Raw genomic sequence first — 20,655 nt, 5'->3', positions numbered from 1 at the left:
GTAGTACGTACCAACTTTTCCCGTACGAACTTATGATTATTGTTGCATTGTAATAACTTGGTGTCGTCACTCACTCACTCACTCTACTTAACTAGCAACTACATTATGGGACCCACCTTCAATACACCTTTGGCGTTAAATTCTATACATGACGTGGCCATATTAAAGATCCAACTCCAACCATTGGATTAAAGACGGTCATATCTATTGCAACGTAACGCTCAATTAAATACGACCCATCATTTAGTTGGCCGAGTAAGAAAGTTCGATATTATTTGACCCGACTTCAAATTCCTTTGTGTCTATATTTTCCGGATCGAGTTTATCACACATGGTGATCCCTTGCTAATAACCCCCTCCAACCACCGCCACCACAGTGCTCAACCTCCAGTGCCCAGCATTCAAGACAACCGGCACCCTTTTGTATAAATAACTACTACCATATTATATAAATAACAGCAAAGACTTCTTTTACAGAGCACATAGAAAAGATGAAGTTGGAAAAAAAAAAACTAATGCTACGCTACACATATCTACATCGTCACCAGTTAACGTACACTTCGAACTATGATTAATGTGTGTTACGAACAACTTCATTTTTTTTTTACAAATAATTCCAGAAAATCAAACATAAGAACTAAGCCAACAAACCGAAATATTACTCTCCTACTACCTATTCGAAATCTTTAATTTGAAGATGATAATTATACCAAAAATCAGAAGTCATTATTCTCCTTCGTAGATTCATCGTTATCAACTCCATGAGACTTTTTAAGCTTAGCCACAAGTATCCACATATTTGCAAGTTCGTTCTCAAGGTAGGCTTCTCTCTGTTTGGATTCTTCGACTTTCCTCTGCAATTCAGCTTCGATTTGATCCTTTTCTGCCAGCACACCTTCAAATGAATTCTCTCTTTCACGACTCATAGCCAGTTCTCTCTTCATATCCGAGGCTACGGCAGCTGGATCGTGCCTTTTGGGATAACTTTCTTTTCGCCCGTTCCTGTTTGGGATGGAGGCGCGCCGCTGAGTTGGCGATTTTTTTTGTGCTTCCAGCTCAGCAGCTAATCTCTCGTTGTGGTTCATTAGCTTCATAACTTCTTCAGACATAGCTTTCAGTTCAACTGCTGCAGCTGATGCTAACCCCTTTGCGTATGAACTTTCCTCCGCGAGTTTTTTGTTGCGCAGCTCTAGCTCCTCTTTTGACTCTGTTACTTCATCTAATTTTTTTCTTAGTTCTTCAACATCATTTGCCTGAGAGGTGTAAAAACATAAGATTAGCTTGTTGATCGGCTTTCCTAATGCATCAGGATCTTAAAATTGTTCGTTTACTTTTAATACTACACTCCACAAAGTGTAAATAGAATAGAAAACAAAAATCTGTTTGTAAAGATCTGTTTCATTATTCCGATTGGTTCATAATTTCATTTTTCAGACTCCATTGTTCAGACTTCAGAGTACCAATACCATGTCAGCGTAGCAGTGCATTGCAACTTCATAAATTTCAAGAAAGAGCTAAATATCAGGAAAAGGGAGACAACGATTGAAACCTGAGCTTGTAGTAGCAACATATCATTTGAATCCTTTAGCACTGAATTGTCTTTGCCGATTTGATGTTCCATGTGCACACTCCTAGTTTCAGGAAATCCTTGCAAATGACTGTTGAAAGGCATGAAGTCTCTCTGTTCAACAGCATCGGAGAGCTCTAGCCTTAATGTGGCAATCGTTTGTTGCAATTCGTCACATTCCGAAATCTGATGAACAAATATTGTCAATGCATCTCCAATCAAAAGGATGAAATGCTATGTGGTTAGTAAATATAGCTGGAATAGTGGGAACCTTTTGGTTCAGCTGCTCCTGAATTATCCGATTATCTGCAGCTTTGACCTGGAAACATGATAAACCATGCAGAATTTCTTAGGAAAAAACATAACAAGATTAGTTTCATGTATGCTCCCCCGTCCTAATATTAACTATTTCAACAGAATCAACACAGTAAATGTAGGGTCATGATAAAGGATGACTAAAGCTCAGGCAGTGAGGACTAAATGAGGATAGACCCCTCAACAAAGAAATTCATACTATTTAATCTTGTGGCTCCAAAGTTAAAATAGAAAAGAATAGATTCCTGATTTCAACTTTGTGAAATGACTTCAAACACCCTAAAGTTCGTAGTATCATAAAATCAAGGGTCCAGAAATACAGGTTTGTTACCTCGAGTTCAAAAGACTTCTCATTTAACTGCTCCATTAGTTCAGCTACGACCTGAAATGTGAAACAGTTACTACAGATAGATGAGCCTCAATGCTGAAGTCACTTGACTGAAAGAGATAAATCTTAAGTTACTTGTGATTCCTCCACTTTGCCATTTTCACCATGCGGATTGATGGAATCTGCAATTTGTTTTCCAAGTGAAGCAATTTGATTGTTTTTTTTGTGAATTTCTTCTTTCAAATTTCTGATCTCCACCTACGGAAGTTTCAAAGACACACTTTAGTAAATCTTAGGAGAAATTTGAAACATGGATAATACTGGATAGTGGATAGAAAAAGTTACATGGATATGCTGCTTATTAGGATTTCTTGTAGCCTCCTCAGATAATCGTTTCAAGACACTCATGTGAAATGCCACTTCACCAGACAAAATCTTTTGCTGCTCCCTTAAAAGGTCAATTTCATCCATAGTCATGCTAGCCTGATAAGTAATACAATTGCGAAAGAAAATAATAATGTTAGTCAACTATGCACCAAAATGGAGGCGCTTCTAACAAAAAGAAGTGAATCATAAAATTTATACTCGAGGTTTGATTTATTGACAAAATGATCCATGTTACCTTTGTCTCATCATTGGAGACGAACCTCAAATAAACCAAATCTCAACAATACTTTTAATTTTACATAGATGGAAGAAACTCATAAGCCATATAAGTAACAAGTATAGCAGCAAGCTGTTCTCATAATTACCATAAAAGAGTTGCAGTCTTCATTACAAGGCAAATAAATGCATGGTAATTCATAAAAATACATGGGAAATTCTAATGTCATACCAGTTGAGTCTCTTCACCCAAATAATTATCCTCAGGCTCGAAAACTTCTTTATTATGTTTTGTATCAGATAGGCGGTCGGCAGAATGAGTACTTTCTGTGAGTAAAGAATGTGAATGTCTTGCTTCCATGTGAATATTGCTATCAGCTTGAGGAGTTGAAGGACTACTTGTTGATTTGATTCCACTCGATTTATCACTAGAACTTGCGAAGGTCCCTATGGCACTATCTCGTTTCTAGCAACCCACAAAAACTAAGGTGAGTTTCAAACTGTATACAGTTAACCAAGAACAGAAAATTGAATGAGAAAAGAAGAAAGAAATCACTCACTTAAAAAATACTAGAACTATTAGAAGTGAATGATATATTACCCACCTTTAACTTTAACCAACTCAGCAATCCATTCTTTTTTGTTCTTTTTTCTTCTCTCAATTTTTCATCTATAGTTCCAACGCTGCCATCGAGAGAAACATACAGCTCTATGTTTTCATCATCCAGGACAACATCACGTCTCCTATGTGGAAGATACGCAAGCTGTCATACATCAAATAGAAGAAAAAAAAATTAACCTTTAGAGATTAGAGAATGCCTTGTCAGACAGAGGATTAAGAGTCCATCCAGTGAAACTTTATTTCTTGGTGTGGTGGCGTTACTGTTGTGTGTGAGTTTGTGTGTGTGTGTGTGTGTGTGTGTGTGGGGGGGGGAATGAAATGGGACAAAACCTCTTCTTCTCCAAAAGAATGCCTTCTCCTTACTGCTGACCGTTGAGAAAACCGTGATGTTGGTGAAGCCTTTGTAGATACAAGAATTAATTTTGTCAGCCTCTGTATTCTGCCCATTAAAGCAGCTTTGGCTTCTTCTTCTTCTTCCAATCTTGACTGTAGTCGTACTTGACCATCTTCTAGCTTTAGGAGTCAGACCACCACAGTGTTATAACAAGTTTATACATAATAACGTTTTTATTAGGACACGAGGGCACATATATTTCTGTGACTTGTTTCATAAATGATAATTAGTAAGGATGGATTATACTGAAGAGGGCCAAGCATGAGAATATTTTCTTCAAATACGAGAGAAGTAGTCGGAATTAAAGTTCAAGATCAAAATGTCAGTAAACTGAGATAATAATGTCATTCTCACCTAGAGGAGGAACCCCCTACAAAGCCATAGTTTCTAAAACCACCAAAGTGAAGTAACCTACACATCTATCCCTATCCTTTTATATTTGTTTTTTACATTTAGGAGTATGAATTTATGTTTCTTAACTTTTTTGTGCTACCTATTATACCCCTATCACAAAGTTAATATATGAAGTTTCATTATGGTTAGTCAGGTAAAATAATATTTAAACTGTTAAATCGTATAATGTATTAAATGCATGAATTGTGAGTAGGATAGATGAGTTGGTGATGAGAAAATGGAAAGGAAAGAAGAAAATGATGTTGATAGTTTATTTTCCCTCAGAAACTAAATCAGACTTTTTTTATCAATGCAAAGAAGATACTTAGTTCCTTATCAAGTCCATAATATATATCCCGGCACAGGCTACAAAATAGATTGTGGGGTTAACTATTGATCCAAGATTTGTACAAAGAAGGTAGAATACAAAAGCCTACAATTACAACAACAAATGTATCCTTCTAAGCAAGCAATGCAGTGATAATATGTAAATCATTTTAAACTTATCATAAAAGATATGCAGTTAAAAGAAATACTTTGAAGGTAAAAAAATCACCTTTTGCTTTAGAAGCAGAATATCACCAGCTCCACTGTCTTTCAATGGTGTAACTGTAAGCATGCCTCTTCTAACTTGTTCCAATTCTTCCTTCAAACATCGAATTTCATTTTGGTACTTTTTTATTATTGATTTCTCGTCAATTATCTGCATGTTAACAGGATTGCTTAAATACAATGATCAAAGGACGGCTTGTCAAGATTGATATCTCATCTGACCATACCTTATTTTGTGCTGCTTGAATTTCAATATGTTTTGCTCGATGGGCGAATTTCAAAGTGTTGTGAGTCTCCTCAGAATTGCTTGATGAGGGTGTAACAGTGCAAATCAGCTGATTCAAACAGGCATGTATAACTTCATATAAAGTTCAGAAAATGTCCGACATCCATGCTTTAGAAACTAGTACATAAATACAACTTTCACTGCTAAAAATGGACAATAAACACATCCATATTACAACAAAAATTAAGAATTGAACTCTTACAGATACGCGTCCATTGCCACCAAGTGAGGGCTGGAGAAGCCTCGTCAATTTGGAGTCTCTAAATGGTACGTGAGTGGATTTCCCGTCCGTTAATTTTGAAATAACCTATTAATACCACGAATTACAATGATTATTAGCAAACACTAGATTGATTACGGACAAGGAAATGTTAGAGACGGTAAATCCTAAGATGGTGTTGACTGATCAATAACCACATATATAACCCCATTAAGAAGAAAAACCCACATGAATAATCACTAGAAAGAAAAATGTTGAGAACCATGCAACCCCCCCCAATACACACAAACACACCCACCCGCCCATATACACATTCTTCCAGATCACATTCTCCTAGAACCCAAAAGACACAAATCTGACATACTCTACGTATTCCAGCAACATCGAGTTCCAGAACAATTAAAACAAGTATGAAACATTCGTACAACTCTTTACACACTGCTTGTGCAAGTGTACACTAATGACTGAGCATATATGTGTTTGCCCTCATGTCTTTGCGTGTGTGTGTGCGGGCTGTGTGCGTGTGTGTGGGCTGTGTGGGGCTGGGAAGGGGAAGATTGTCCACTGCACAGAAAGTTTGTTCAGTATAACTATTAAAGGAAAAACACGGTCACAATGATTTGGGCCCTACAGTTCCAAGAGTTAACAAGCTCTTATTGATATAGGAACCCTCTTTTCTGCGCAAGCCAGTTGTTTCAGCCTTTGAGCTCTCAGATCCTGCCAAGTCAATTAGGTTCTGCAAGTATGATTCAAAACATGAAAGTTAAGATTTATCGAAGCAATCAACATAATCCGATCAAAGATCAAATATCTAAAATCGTGAACAGTCATGCTTAATTAAAGAAAGCATATATATGAGGGTAAAACATACCAGCTGCGACAAGGTAACAGCTTGGCCTTCGCAGTAATCACCACAAGGGCTACTCTCTATGATCTGCAGAGGAACCATATTTTAAACGCTGTCAGTGAATTTTTAAAACTAAAATTTGCACTTGACAATTTTTAACTCATCATATATACACTACCAGTGTGAAGATCGTATGACTTCTACTGCTCTGTAAATTGAAGTTGGTTGAACCCACATGTCTGTGCTCTGCAGTATGAAAAGTAGACCATAAATACTCGGGCAAAAGAAATAGTGACATGCATAATTCTTTTAATATCAGCAGTCAAAATTATGATAATAGTACTGAACAACTACAGCAGTAGTAAGCAAAGATAACATATGATAACGGAGGTCAGTTTCACAATCTTGCATTCAGTACCATAAAGTACGGATTTAATCTTTCAATGCATAGATTTCTTAACGGTTGAAAAAGAACAGAATTGTCATTTGGGCACAAATGAAAACAATTTGATGAAGGGTTTTTGGTTAAATACAGTATTTGCAGCACAACATCAAAGATGACCAAGTTTTACCTTCTCCTGCTGCAATAAGGGAAAGGGCATGGGCTGGGGATAATACAACTTCCTCCTTGACTCCTTCAACAAAAGTTCCCTGAAACCATTCAGGTAAATTGAAATTAATAATAACACGTGCTAACAAAAATATGTCAACAATACTATATAAACTGATATTTATATTATGTTTTGAAGTTCAACAAGCTATCAACGAACTGATGCTAAACTGCTCATGAGTTCTTAGTTCTTACAACGAGCTTTGAAAATATAGAAACTCTTATAAGGATAAGAACATTTTTATGGCTAGCATTTGCAATTGGGTTCTTTAAGACAACTTGTTGAGGTCAATGAAATTTTTACCTGACTGTCTTCTCTAATCCTCAAATTTTGTCCAGCTGGATTTAGCAAATCATTGACAACCTGAAAGCAGATATACGTGTAAAGAGCAATTAAGAAAATTCTTCACTTTGCAAGACAAGCCTTAACATAAGAAGGAGAAAAAAAAGAGGAAACTAGCATCACAATCGGTAACTATCTTTGCAGGAAAAGAATATAAAAGAGAACAGCAAGTAAATAAATCTCAGGAACCAAAGATATAAGTGGAAGACAGATTGCAAGGAGGAATGTTTTCTAGAATGGAGTAAGACTCACACATCAACGAAAAAGTTGACAGGAGAAAAGCAGTTGGAACCTGATGGGAATGCTGTTTAAAAACTAATAAGTTGGAATGGTGGGGTGGGAAGCCAGTGGCTACTGCACATCCGGGAAAAATATAAAAGAATAAGCAGGTGTGCTACAAAAGTGAGACCATGAAAACCCATTCCTTCATATGATTGTTGATTGAAGATGGGTGGTTTGGCATTCAGCCACTTCAGAAACATTCTTATCTTCTATGAGTAAAATCTTTTTAAGTAAGATATGCTTCTTAACAAACATTCGTGCATGATAGCGAAAAACTGAGCACAAACACCATATTCATCAATCAAAATTCAAAAGAGATGGAGATATGGGTAGAGTCTGACCTCATTGTAGATTTCCAAATAAGAGACACGGAGGAGAAATTCCCGACTTGGAGTCTAAAGCAGTCATAAAACATACAACAACCATTTAGATTATAGGACATAATATTTAAAAGATAGATATCAGCCAAGTCATTTCAAGTACCTCTTGAATAATACTGAAAGCATCTTTTACAGCTAATGGAATGATACCAGGAGACCTCTGATCACCCTATTATTAAAAAAGGAAACCGTGTTACATTCCTTGGTGTCAGCAAAATAATAATGAGCAAGATATTGTGGAATTCTAACATGAGAGCATCTTAAGCAAATAAGCGCATGAGATGCATGTGGTGAGCTCTAAAACACATGGGTTAGCATAAGCCATAATGTCTAACACAACAGTCACAAGGCTGAAAATCCCTTCTCGAATAATTAGAGCTGTTTTGAATCCTCTTTCGGTACTCAAGTTGCTACTGTTACATTTGGCTTGTCATGAAATACTATGGTTAAATATATCAAGTTAATTTTGCTAATGGTTACAGCGTGTATTGGGCTTGTTTCTTTGCAATAGAAAGCAGACTGATGGATTTCATTCTGAACACTTATAACAGATATGCAAGATTATCAACTCGAGAGGTTAAAAGGTTATGAATATTGATCTTGTTATTGGGACAAAACAAAAAAAATGGTACAAAACTTTCAAGCTTAATCACATATCACATAAGTTGAAATACAAAAAGAGAGAACACGAAGATAGTTCCCTTACATGCATGGTATGAGTCTTCCCACTGCTAGTAACCCCATATGCAAAAATTGTACCTGTAATTGAGAAAGGAAAGGAAAAAAATGAAAATGGCCAAATGAAAATGGCCAAAAGAAAATTAATATGCTACTCTAAGAAGACCAGAGCAAAAAAAAAGGAAGAAGAAGAATCAGAGGAAGTGATTCATTATTTCTTGATGCAAAATATGAAACTCAGTATTACAATACGTTTGTAGAGACAATGTAACACATAAAAAACTAACTAAATTTGAATTTCAACTCTCCGCTATCTTATATAACAAATCCTGAACTATGTTCGATAAATAATGGAAAACTACACTAGTTCCAGTTTTGAAACTTACACTATATTCATTTATTGGTTGGAAGCTCAATAAAGCTATCAATATGTATAGTTGCAGTACTTTAGTCAAACTATCAACGAACGGATACAACTTTGTTCTGTTGTACTGTTCTAAGTTTCATGGTCGTTCTTTCATCCAATGTTAGCTCACTGTTAATAAACTAGTAGCTTTTACAAGTATATTTAAATCGCATTATGATGTAATATATACATATATGTTTCAAAATCAACAGACAACTACATACCGTTGACACCATCCATTGCACCACCAACGACGTGCTGTGCAGCAACGTCATAGACATGCCTTGTTGTCGTCGTAGGGCCAAATACTCGATCTGGAAAATGTTATGCATATATAAGTATCATTGAAACAATCTAATTTGTAAGCCAGACATACTGAAGATAAGCAGCAAGCGCCATTGTTTGGGTCCAGTCAGAGTGACTTAACAGCCATAAATAATAGATTTTATTCACATTCACAGAACAGAGAACACAATGGAAGCATCAGCAGGTATAAAACGAGAAAGATTTTTTTCAAAATGATGGAGGAAAATCTCTACACACAGGCTATCATTCTATCCTCCATCCATGTACTTGTTTCCTTACGTATACTCTCTACCAATTAGAACATAACATAGCATCAAATAATGATTAAATAATCCACTTCTAGAACTATACCATAGGCGTAAGCAATTGACGGATTATGCTCATTCCTCACAATAGTATCCCCATCCGCATACCACGCAATTTCCTCTCCTCGCCGAATTTCCCTCGGACTGCATACGAAATAGCAAGAAATCACAATAGAAGTTAGGAGAGAGAAAAAAAAACAGAAGAGGGGCAAACATTACAATTTTGTTTATGTTTTACCTGAGTGGACGAAACCGAGCTGTGACGGTAACATTTTCTGTAGATCTCTCAACATCCAAAGATACACTTTCTGAGTGAAAGTACTGAGGTTTACTTCGAGCAGATGACGAAGCTGGGGAACTCTGGCCGTCTATAGAAGGCCCTAGAAATTGACGAGATGATGACGTTGTAGACGACGCCGGCGAATTGTTACTCGCTGCTGCTCTTGAATTAGGTTTTTTCGGCTGCAATCCTTGTCTAGAAGCCATTAATTTACCTTTAACACAAACAAAAAAAAATTAAAAACCACAAAATTATTCCAGACCAGAGAAAATTAAAACCAAAGGATAGCGACGAAAATCCCTCTGAATATTTGAGGAAGAAGATTATCCATGGCAGGAGAAAAAAAAAACAATGCAGCTCCTAAAAATTAGTAGACAGAAGCGAAAACAATAATCACACCTAGAGAAGTACACACATTTCACCTGAAGATTACAAAAATTGAAAATACCTCAATTTAAGGACTTCGCTTCAGCTCAGTACACACTACCAAACATTCATACACAGAAAACCCCCAAAACAAAAACAAGTGTCAATTCATTTTTAAAAAATGATTAAAATAAAAATATCCAGATCTTCGAAAAAGATCGATTGAGTTGCTGCGAAAACATCATCATTACAATTATAATCAATGATGAATATTCACATTTTTATCTCTCTCTCTCTCTCTCCTCCTCCGTGTGTGAGGAAAGGGAAAAAACAAAAAGGTGAGATAAATAAATAAATTAATTAATTAAATGGGGATTTTGATTAATTGCTTGCCTTGGAAGCGATGCCCTTTTATGAAAGGCAGTCATCTAGTGCTGAAGCAGTTGAACCTCTATTCACTCCCATTGGTCAATTCTTTTATTACAGAAAATTAAATTAGAGAAGAATTAAAGAAAAATGAAGTTAGCAGCAGAAAGAGAGATTTGTTTTGTGTGCATAAAAATGAAATTTAGAGAGAGAGAGAGAAAGAGTTTAGAGAGAGAAAAAAGAATATATTTATTTTTACCGGAAAAAGAGGGGACAGAAAGTGGACACCACTAGTGCGTGACTAAACTGCCGATGTATTTGTATTCGTATTTATGTCACGTATTTATTATGTGTATAAATGTACCATTTATTTACACAGAAAATACCAATGGTTATTTATACTAATTAGTTTATAAGCATGAGAATTAAAATCCAGATTTTCCAATAAAAAAATTGTGGAGTGTGAAAAGGGAAGAAAAAAGTAAAGGGAGAAGAAAAGAAAAGGAGAAAGTGATTTGGGACCAAAAGATGAATTAAAAAAAAGTTGCATGGTCAACTGGGCATATCTGTAATATAATAATATTTATGTATTACTAACTACATAATCTGTAGTGTACGTAATCTTCTACATTCAGGATCACAAGAATCTTGTGCCGCATGCCCCATGGGCCAAAAAAGGAAAAATGGCCTCAGCCAATAAGAATTACACACGTGTACAATGACCCGTGTTTTGATTCGGTTATTTGGGCCTGACTGAACCTAGCCCTTGCCAATTCGATTTTGGCCCATCAGATTGTAATCATACTCTATGATTTTGATTATGTATATATGTGTATAAAATTACTAATAAATAAGTTAGTAAGGTATTGAGAAAATCATAATAATAAGAATTAGATGGCTTAACTACCAATGGGTTCATTTTACTAACTCTAAATAAAAAAAAAAAAAAAAAAAAAGCAAGAAAATGATTGAACAACTGCAAATCACAACCTGGCATAATAATACCCATAGGCATGAACTAAAAAATTTACACACACACACACACATGTGTAAGTGTGTGTGTGTGTGTGTGTATAGTGAGTAGGGTATGATCACCTAACTATCTTTGTCAATATGTACAAAGTCTATCTCTATCAATGATCTAATATGACAAAAATATTATCAGGTACTCACATTTTAATTCTGCTTATCAGCTATGCATCAAATGAAGTTTGCTGAAATGACACTATACTTGTGCAAATATGCAATACAACTAGTGAAATTGTGCCATATTGGAACAAGTACAATTAAATGGTTAATTGAAATAATTTATTTATTTATTGTTATATGATCAAATAAAATTAGTATACTGCAAAATATGAGACAACAAATTAAAGATGTTTATATATATAGAATGTTATCTTGAAGCAACAAGTAGTACAAAATATTGATATATAATGAATGACAAGTCGAGTTGCTTTTTGAACAACCACTAAAATTAGTACCAACCAACCCCGTGAACTGAAAATAATATGTAATGATTAAGACATAATTAATCATTACAAAGATTAATATACAATTTTAAATTATTCTTTTAAAGCAAATGTGACAAAGTTAATAATTGAATTATCTAATATAATGTGCCAAATTTTATTCAACAAACAAAGATTCTGTATGTATAAAATATTGACTAAGGTTCTATATTCATAATAATTTTTTTTTGTCCGAAAGAATAATTTATTTGCACACTCACACACCTGCAAAACTGAAGGGTTAATAGATTTTCCAATATGGCTGGTGGACCTACTATATTTCTTAATTCAATATTTTTTTGATTAATTTTAATTTCTTCAGTGTCCAACTGATAAATTTAATTGAGGTCTCGTTCGATAGGGAAATCGTAATTACATAATATATTAATGCGGTTATTACGAACCTTTTCAGCCCGAAAGAGTTCAAGTTCGGTGTACGTTAAGTTCCAAGGACAAATCGGAAGTATAGGATAGGACCATAGGCACGTTATCCACAACTGTAGTTAGATGCCAAGCAACATTTACTGTCCACTTGCCAAAATTCAACAACTTTGTAATATAACTGCGAATTGTGCAAGAAACTGAAAATATATAGCAACATAACAAAATAAATATTTTCTTACCAAAATCCAAAAATCCAGATATGAAATAGTAGACAATAATAAACGGAAAGCAGACGGAGGTGTCTCTTTTACTACGGCAGATGCTTTGTCACTGAAAAGCAGAGGTGAAAATTAAGGAACAGGAAAAAGAAATCAAATTTAGAACAAGGAACCAAAAACTTTCACGTATTCGACAAAAACGGCCCCTCAATTTATGATTGCATCTCAGAAACTATGCGGTGGTATGTTTGGTGATCGGAGGTGTTCTTAAAGCCAGGTATGAAATCAGAAAAGAATCTTAAAACCGAAGCAAGGTGCTGGGGATCCTTAGAAGCGTAAGCTGCTTCTAGAAACAACGAGGGCCGGACCGTGTTGACCTGAAATCAACCCCGAATTTATATATCAAGGCAAGTTGTGTGGAGAAACCAGAAATTTCTATCTATGTGTCAATTAAAAGTTGATTTCCTTATTTTCCAAAAAAAAAAAAAAATAGATTCGACTATGGATAAAGGTTATATAAAGAAGAAAGTCTAAATACATGAGCTTTTATATGTTAAAACGAATGAATATATCTAAAAGTAACACAACAAATTTAGAAATAATTAAGGATCTAAGAAGATTAAAAAAAATATAGCAGGAAGAAAATTCCTGGTGGAACAAACAGGTTAACAAAAAATGTACGTATTTCATGAGCACGTGAACATGCTGATGGAAATTACTGAGGTAAGTTCTCATATAAAAATGATTGAGGTAACAAAATATTACCTTAGTCTTCCGTGCATAGCGTAGAGCTTCAAGATAGTATCCATCTTGTACAAGCAGCAAAACATAGTCATGATTCAACGAGAGCTGTCTTAACATATCCAGGCCCAACTTCCTTATTTGAAGGTTCCGACGGCCAGATTCCAGTAGTTGCATAGCTACTTCTTTTGAAGGCTCAATAATCTGCATCATATAGCTCAGTTTTGTTATGTGCCTTAGTCAAAATTCGTTTGTACAACTAGTAAGGTTTGGTCTCTTCTTAAATAAAAAAGTAGGAAAAATGTAACCTTATTCATGATAAATAATTCAAGTTCGGTAAAACGCTCATCCCTGGCAAGTACTTGTACCATCAAGATGTAGGTATTAGGATGCACCTTTAATTTTTCCAAGCTAGTACTGCAAATGCGGAGACAAAAGACAGATTTATTAGACTAGAGCAGGAAAAACCACCATCGTAGGCTATCAAATGGAAGACAAGAAGGCTCAACTGGTTGAGCCAACATCCCGAAAAGTAACTAAAAGAAAGAGTTTCAAAAGAAGATTCAGTCTGCAAACTGACAAGAATTGGTTTAATAAATGACTTTTAAAAAAGTCATTTCTGTAATTTGACTCAGTCCGTCGTCTTTAAAAAAGTCCAAATCTATGTTACACTAGCTTAGAATTTAAATGATCGGAGGGGGTAGTGTTTGTGAAGAATACCTCCGTAGAAACTCAACAATGATGGCAATAAAGTAAGATACATCTCCTGTCATCTCTTCCTCAATTGGAGCAAACACATAGCTGTACAAATCCTCCGGTGAAGTTGCGGCTGAAGAAGTAACTTCGGACTGGTGCCGCTCAGAACCATTAGAATTTAACTGATCATTACCAGGCCTAACAATTTGTGATTGGTCGTTTGGAGGAACTTCACCACCTGATGTACCAGGTTCCAACAAGCTCCCCATATCTGTTTCACCAATTAACCGGTCGAGGTTATGGGAGTTTGATTTAAGACTGAAGTTGGTAATATTAAATTAAATCTATTACAAGATCCATTTTCACAGCCAATTGCAGGCTCTTACTCGATCAACTTTCTAAATGTATCTGTTATAATCATGGACTCATTGACAAATACAATTGACTTACTTAGATTGGCAGGTCCAGATGGTGAAGTTTCTTCTACTGTGATTTTCTTATAGTAACTGCCTGTTTTGATCGCCTGCGAATATGCTGTGAGTAAAACGTCTACAGCCCTGGAAACTACAGGGATGGGCTTTCTTTCCAAAATATTAGTGCGAACAATAGCCAAGCAGAGCTGTTTAGCCTGAAACAACCAAGATGCAGATGCTTATATTACAACGGAAATCACAATAATACTAATAACCAGAAGAATGTTGTTAGATCGACTAAAAACAAAATAATAATCAGATTTTAGTTACTGAGTTCTATACTTAACAAGAAAACGAATATGGTGTTAGTCGACTTCATCTCCTTCAACCACAAAGACTCTTACCTTGTCTGCTTCCAATTTCCTTCTTTGCAAGAATTCAAGGATTAGTTGAACTTCTGAGCTACTGGCTGAAATTGCCTGCACAAAATGGCTGAAATAAGACAAAGTACCACAAATTATCAATTTAAACGATTCTCTCAGCTGTCAAAACTTGCCTCCAAATCCACGTTAATTTTCCACAAAAATCCATTAGCAAAATCACACACGAGATCAGGGACAAGAAACTTCCATTGATCTCCATAGATTGTTAGTTCGGTATCACCCAGATTCTTTGACTCTGAAGCTCCAGAGGCTGTAAAAGCAGTTTGAGAGGATGCAGTAGCTCTAGAGAATCCTCTCACGAATAGAGGAAGTGGAGCAGAAATAGGTGACTGTGAATCTGCGAACAAATCATATATAATGACAACCTTTGCTTCCACTTGATGAACTAGCAAAACATTGTCAACCACACTCACAGCAATTCGATTGGAGTAAACTGGCAGAGAACCCTGAAATACGAAAAAGAATAAAGAACAGTATAGCAAAACGTCAAGAATATAGCAGTGGGTTGAGGAAAATTGCAAGCCTGAACATGCATTCAGATGTATCAATATCAACATGTAGATGCCAAAAGAATAACAAGTATCATATTGAAAGATTTTCAACTTGAAGATTGAGTTTGATTCTCCATATGTTTTCCAATGTTACGAGTCCCAAGCGAACAAAACACTCTGGTGGATTGTTGAGAATGACAATGTAGATATACACTTCAAATAGAGAAACAAATTGAAAGGAAATCTTCAGTTAATTTATGTCATATTTTATTAAAAGGGAAAAAAAACTATATCCTATGTTTGATTTAAGGGATTAAAAGACGTAATTACACTTAAGTATTCAAAAGAATCATTGCCAACTAACAAATTTATGTGGAGTCTCTTTGTTTCTTTGAAAAAAAACGATAAATGCAAAGGGAACTGTTTTTTTGCATAATTTTCTTTCCTATAGAAAATCATATTTGCAAGGGGAGACAAGTACTTGATGCTAAACCAAAGTCCTGCCTTTCTTCAGTTAAGTTGTAAGAGAATAGTCATAGATTACTTAAATAACACGGTATCAGCAGAAAACTTGCCTGCTGTACTACAGCATCTCGATAAAACCTGTATGAGTGAAGTAGCATCCCAATTCTATCAAACTGTAGACAATAAATCCTGCCATACCTGTAAATGGTTGAAGCATATTAAGACAATATAGAAACAACTTGAACACCGTCCACGAGTTAATCAAATCAAAAGGGGAAAAAACATACACAGTGATAATATGGACATCTTCAGCAGCAAGAATGGGCTTATTATTTGCCTCTGGTTTCACCATTGCCATCTCAAACCTAGGCAGCTTAATTATTCCAGCAGAAGACAGCTAAAAGGAAAAATTGCAGATTAGTCGTAACCAAGATTAGTCCAGTCAATACCAAGTGACTCAAAACAACAATGAGGTTATAAAAGTTGAAATAGCTTTTATGTGAGCCAACGAATATTAGGAAATCAACTAGAGATGTGGCATTCTTTTCTGTGTACATATTATTAATTTTGTGATCAGCTAAAGAACAATTCCAGCACGGAAAGTGATATCAGGATAAATGCATAGATTATATTATCAATTACATCACTGAGACCGTCATCATTAACATGACTCTGCATACTATTCACTCTATAATATGATGAAAGCCATGAAAGGAAGACATGCAAGTTTTGGATCCAGAAATAGGTGAGCATGTCCTACCTGATAACCTGTAAAACTCTTGCACTGCATTCCTGAAGCAAGAAGCACCAGTCTGCTTTCATGAGTGTATATATACCAGCTAATGTTCATTTTCTTTGTCTCCACTAAATGGAGAAACTTGGACTCGGTATTGTATGAGTAAAACTCCAACCCACTGCAATAATATAGGGCGTTATTATGAGTATACCCCAATAAAAGAAATTAGCCATCATACACATTTTATGATGGATCAGAAACCTGGTGATAATCTTTGCATTTTTTTATTTTTATTTTGGGAGGGGTATAGCCAACAGAACTGAATTAAAATGGAATCATCCAAGTAGGCGAGGTCAACGTAATATTGACCTAGTGAAGTCTCAAGGTGTTAAGTTATAAGTTATAACAGCAATATTGCATTGAGCTGCTGAGAAGATCAAATTAGCACCACTAGCATCGTTCAGGTACAAGGGAATATTTAAATGCATATGAGTCATGATCTATGCTCTATAATATGGCTGAACACACTTGCAGTTGTACAGAATTCTCAACACGGAATTTAAATGGTTACCTGGTTTTCACAAACACAATATCGTAGTTCGGACAATCCGTCCAAAAGAATCCCAGAATGCTTTCTGACTCAATCCTGCACTTTTGGCTAAATGTATCTCCAGTCTGTTTGTTAAAGATCTGGATCTCATGACTAGATCGCTGGACACCCAAAAGCTTGAGATCTAATGAATATCGAATAGAAAGTACAGGTCCTTCGCTTATTGGATCAGATGAAGGAGTAACATAAGGGTTGTATGGAGCAGTTTTCCATGAAAAAACCTATAAAATGCATAATAATTAGTTGAACACAGTTTTTTTAATATGTATTCGGTAAGCCGGATCTGTAAAATATAAATAATTACCTGATTAGATGTCACTGAAAGAATAATTTTATTCCCATCGTCATAAAATAATTTCCTTGATTCAGGAACATTGCATCTTAGAGGTGGGTATTGAATATAAACATGTGACAGTGCATTAGATCCACTGAAGCCAGAATGACTCGAAGAAGATGTCTCTCCAATCATGTTATCGTCTTCTCTTCCTTGATTATGAAACTATACAGTCGGCACGTTGTAACCTAGATAAGCGGTAATAAATAAAGCTGGGAGGGATCGGTGAGTCAGACTGAAAGAAAAAAAAACATGGATATCAATTGAGATAAGGTCTCGATTCTCATTATTTAGCAAATACAGAACTAAGCTTTACCAAGGCAATTGAAGTCTTTACTGCTCAGTTGTATTTTCTTTAACTCAGAACTTTCTTCGTAGCTGGATAGCAAAAAGAATTGATTACCATAAGTCATACAAGAAAAGTGCGATACAGTTTAAGGTTTAAAGATAAAAGGACTAGAGACAAGGAAATTTAGATACAGTTCCCGTCTCACAAAACATGAATATTTAAATGTGCCATACCACATTCTGCATGCAACTTTTTAACACAAGGAATTCTTTTAAACACATGTCTTTTTCAACTTCTGGGACCCTTGAGGAAACACATGTACCATATTGTTTGGCCTTCAAAAAACAATCATATATATCAATATCTTCAGAAATATGTTGCATGTAGGAGAGAATATAAGTAACATAAAGAGAATATCATATATTTATTCTAATCCCAGATAGATTGAGTAGAATATAACTTTTGTGGCGAAATAGAGAACATGCACGATATATAGAAGCTGGTAAGAATTAGTTTTCATAATAGCACTAATTGCTTCTTTTTAATAGGAAAAGTTTGCCAAGCAAGTGGTTGGCACTCCATCTACTCAGTCCTACACTTGATAGTACATTAGTCTTAATTGTTCTTGTTAAGTAAAACGAACAATGAGGATTACAATAGCAGTTAATATTATTTTCACATTAAGAAACATTTGAAACTCTAAAAAGTAATTTCTTCCTTTCTGCTCTGACAGTTACTAAATCAAACCCCAACCATTTTCCTATTAACAACTTACTAGATTATGCAAGAACATATTCTCTCAATAACGCAAGGATTACTTATTCGTTCCAAAATTACCTTTTCTTAAGTTACTCTCCGAAGTAAATAAATAAATTTGTCTAAACTCTGAAGACTTCCGATTTAGTGAATCCTTAATAGCTATTACCATATGATGAACTCCCTAAACTAGAACAAACATGCAATTGTATTGTTGGGCAGGGAAGAGTTTTTATGAATTGAAATCCAATCAGACAAATTTAGGGATTTCTTTAACTACTTCATTATCACCGAATTAAAATCGAAGGATAATACTTAGACTCTAATACAAAATTCTTGATTTCCAGGTACAGCATAGGGGCATTGAATAAATAAAAACAGACGAAAAATGTAGGCCGGTACGAAATATATGACATGCTTAATATTTAATTTGATCTGTATTACTTTAGAGTTTGACTTTTATTCAAAACCAGATTGTTATAACAGTTGCTCAAAACATATTATCTGATATTTTTCCTCATTCAAGCATAGCAAATTGGAAATTCTCAATAAACCACTACATGAATCTCAGTCCACATCTCTATTTTCTCATATGAATTGAACCCAGAAAAAATATTTAATAAACCGGTGAATACAGAAAAGTAAACCAAAAAAAAAACCTGAGCTGAACAATTGACGAGAATTCGCTTGAGAAAAGACGTTGTAGCAGAACTCTTATCCTTCATCACTCCAAATTCGAACACCTAAACAACAATCAATAATACCAATAATCCAACGCAACGAATCGATCAAAAAAACAAAAAATAAAACAAAGAAGCAACAACATACGTTGAAATTCTGATCATCCAACAAGGAAAATGCGGTCTTCTCTGCTCAACATAGAAAGTCGGAATCCGTGATGGTTTGTAAATAACTATTGGGGGTTTTTTCACCAATTCACCTAACCATCTGAAACGACGCCGTATTGCATGGTTTCAGCGAGAAATAGTATATGGGCCGGGCTACATGGGCCCGAGCCACTTGTGAGACTGTAATAAAGGCTTCTGTTATACTCCGCTAATACTGAATTGGGCTTCTTCTCTAACTAAATTAGCCCTTTCTAATAATACATATAATACAATATTTAAAATAAAATGTATAAAAGTAATTATTTACAATAATATCCATTTGGATCCAAAAAGTATTACAAATGAATAGTGTTAGAAATTGAACTTTTGATGTGAATTTTGTTCACTTCGGAACAACATGGACCAAAAGTCGAATCGGGCCAACCACCAGGGACAAAAAGGGTAATTCTCCCTAGAAACTTCTCGTATAGAACACTCATAATATGTGTTCCTACATTACCATCATTAGTCAATACTTGTCTCTAATATATGTACTTTGGTAATATTACATAATCCAGTGTTTGCAATTGCCATTTTTCATTACAGTACCCCTATACATATATAAATAAACAATAAAAATAAAGTTATATATGGAGTATTTTTTGTGGATCGGAGGAAGTAAGAATAGGACCACTTAAAATAGTACCAGTTAAAGTCGAATTTATAAGTGCATCATATTAATTATTTTAATTGCAATCTGCAAAACATGTTGGAAATGTTAGTCACTGTATATCTGATAAGGAGTGGGCATAAATGATTGCCGAAAAAAAAGGGCTTCCTTACATGCCACTTGGCCGGGGTAGTAAAAAAGGTAACTAACGCGTGTAGAATCGAAATCGATCTATTAGCTAGGGATGGTAATTTGCCCCGCGGGCGGCCCCGATCCCGATATTCCCGGGGTGTTGCCGGATATATACAATTGTATGTTTACATTACAATTAATTGTGTACAAGCTGGGTAAAATTAAAACAATTAATATTTACAACAACTAAGTTGTACTAGATCTGCGTGCTAGCTGCAATGTGGAGTCAAATCTGAAACCAAGAATGTGTGGACCATTTAATTTCTTTAATTTGTACATAGTTTATATATGTAGTAATTACTCATGTGAACCCCATTGCGTGCCCTTCAACTACCAAAACCCTCTTCAAATTAATTAACATGAATATATATATATATATATATATATATATATATATATATATATATATATATATATATAAGCAGTAAAA

At 35.1% G+C, this 20,655-nt stretch overlaps 2 protein-coding genes across 12 annotated transcripts; both read right to left on the bottom strand.

Annotated features, from left to right (window-relative positions):
- Positions 1-419: 419 nt before the first annotated feature.
- Positions 420-12,713, bottom strand: LOC105955252 (P-loop containing nucleoside triphosphate hydrolases superfamily protein). Of its 3 annotated transcripts, none has more exons than XM_088824521.1 (25): positions 12,584-12,713; positions 12,365-12,484; positions 9,676-9,931; positions 9,484-9,581; positions 9,051-9,140; positions 8,449-8,501; positions 7,846-7,911; positions 7,704-7,757; positions 7,042-7,101; positions 6,700-6,778; positions 6,306-6,373; positions 6,152-6,214; positions 5,912-6,016; positions 5,263-5,367; positions 5,002-5,109; positions 4,779-4,925; positions 3,766-3,948; positions 3,419-3,577; positions 3,046-3,279; positions 2,556-2,693; positions 2,346-2,468; positions 2,214-2,264; positions 1,839-1,886; positions 1,550-1,753; positions 420-1,253 (listed from the first exon to the last, which is right to left on the bottom strand). In XM_088824521.1, exons 3-25 carry the CDS (start codon positions 9,921-9,923, stop codon positions 717-719), a joined length of 3,021 nt encoding a protein of 1,006 aa, XP_088680647.1. In that variant the 5' UTR covers positions 9,924-9,931; positions 12,365-12,484; positions 12,584-12,713; the 3' UTR covers positions 420-716. The 3 variants fall into 3 exon arrangements, with proteins under 3 accessions (XP_088680647.1, XP_088680646.1, XP_012834422.2); XM_088824520.1 differs by lacking the exons at positions 12,365-12,484; positions 12,584-12,713 and adding exons at positions 10,166-10,200; positions 10,477-10,741; XM_012978968.2 differs by lacking the exons at positions 12,365-12,484; positions 12,584-12,713 and adding an exon at positions 10,477-10,741.
- LOC105955250 (C18orf8) lies at positions 12,464-19,652 on the bottom strand. 9 transcript variants are annotated; one of them, XR_016033992.1, is made up of 17 exons: positions 19,365-19,652; positions 19,196-19,279; positions 18,014-18,115; positions 17,808-17,869; positions 17,462-17,726; positions 17,119-17,378; positions 16,572-16,725; positions 16,099-16,208; positions 15,922-16,009; positions 14,969-15,301; positions 14,817-14,891; positions 14,450-14,627; positions 14,024-14,270; positions 13,612-13,720; positions 13,328-13,507; positions 12,584-12,939; positions 12,464-12,491 (listed from the first exon to the last, which is right to left on the bottom strand). XR_016033992.1 is itself a non-coding variant. In XM_088824522.1 (16 exons), exons 5-16 carry the CDS (start codon positions 17,624-17,626, stop codon positions 12,775-12,777), a joined length of 2,064 nt encoding a protein of 687 aa, XP_088680648.1. In that variant the 5' UTR covers positions 17,627-17,726; positions 17,808-17,869; positions 18,014-18,115; positions 19,196-19,279; positions 19,365-19,652; the 3' UTR covers positions 12,530-12,774. The 9 variants fall into 9 exon arrangements, 7 of the variants coding, with proteins under 7 accessions (XP_088680648.1, XP_088680650.1, XP_088680649.1 ...); XR_016033993.1 differs by having other exon boundaries at positions 17,462-17,703; XM_088824522.1 differs by lacking the exon at positions 12,464-12,491 and having other exon boundaries at positions 12,530-12,939.
- Positions 19,653-20,655: the final 1,003 nt, after the last annotated feature.

This window comes from Erythranthe guttata, chromosome 10, assembly GCF_056151865.1.
Source record: "Erythranthe guttata isolate IM_541 chromosome 10, IM_541, whole genome shotgun sequence".
NCBI classification, from domain to species: Eukaryota; Viridiplantae; Streptophyta; class Magnoliopsida; order Lamiales; family Phrymaceae; genus Erythranthe; species Erythranthe guttata.
This window is presented reverse-complemented; position numbering and strand designations above follow the sequence as displayed.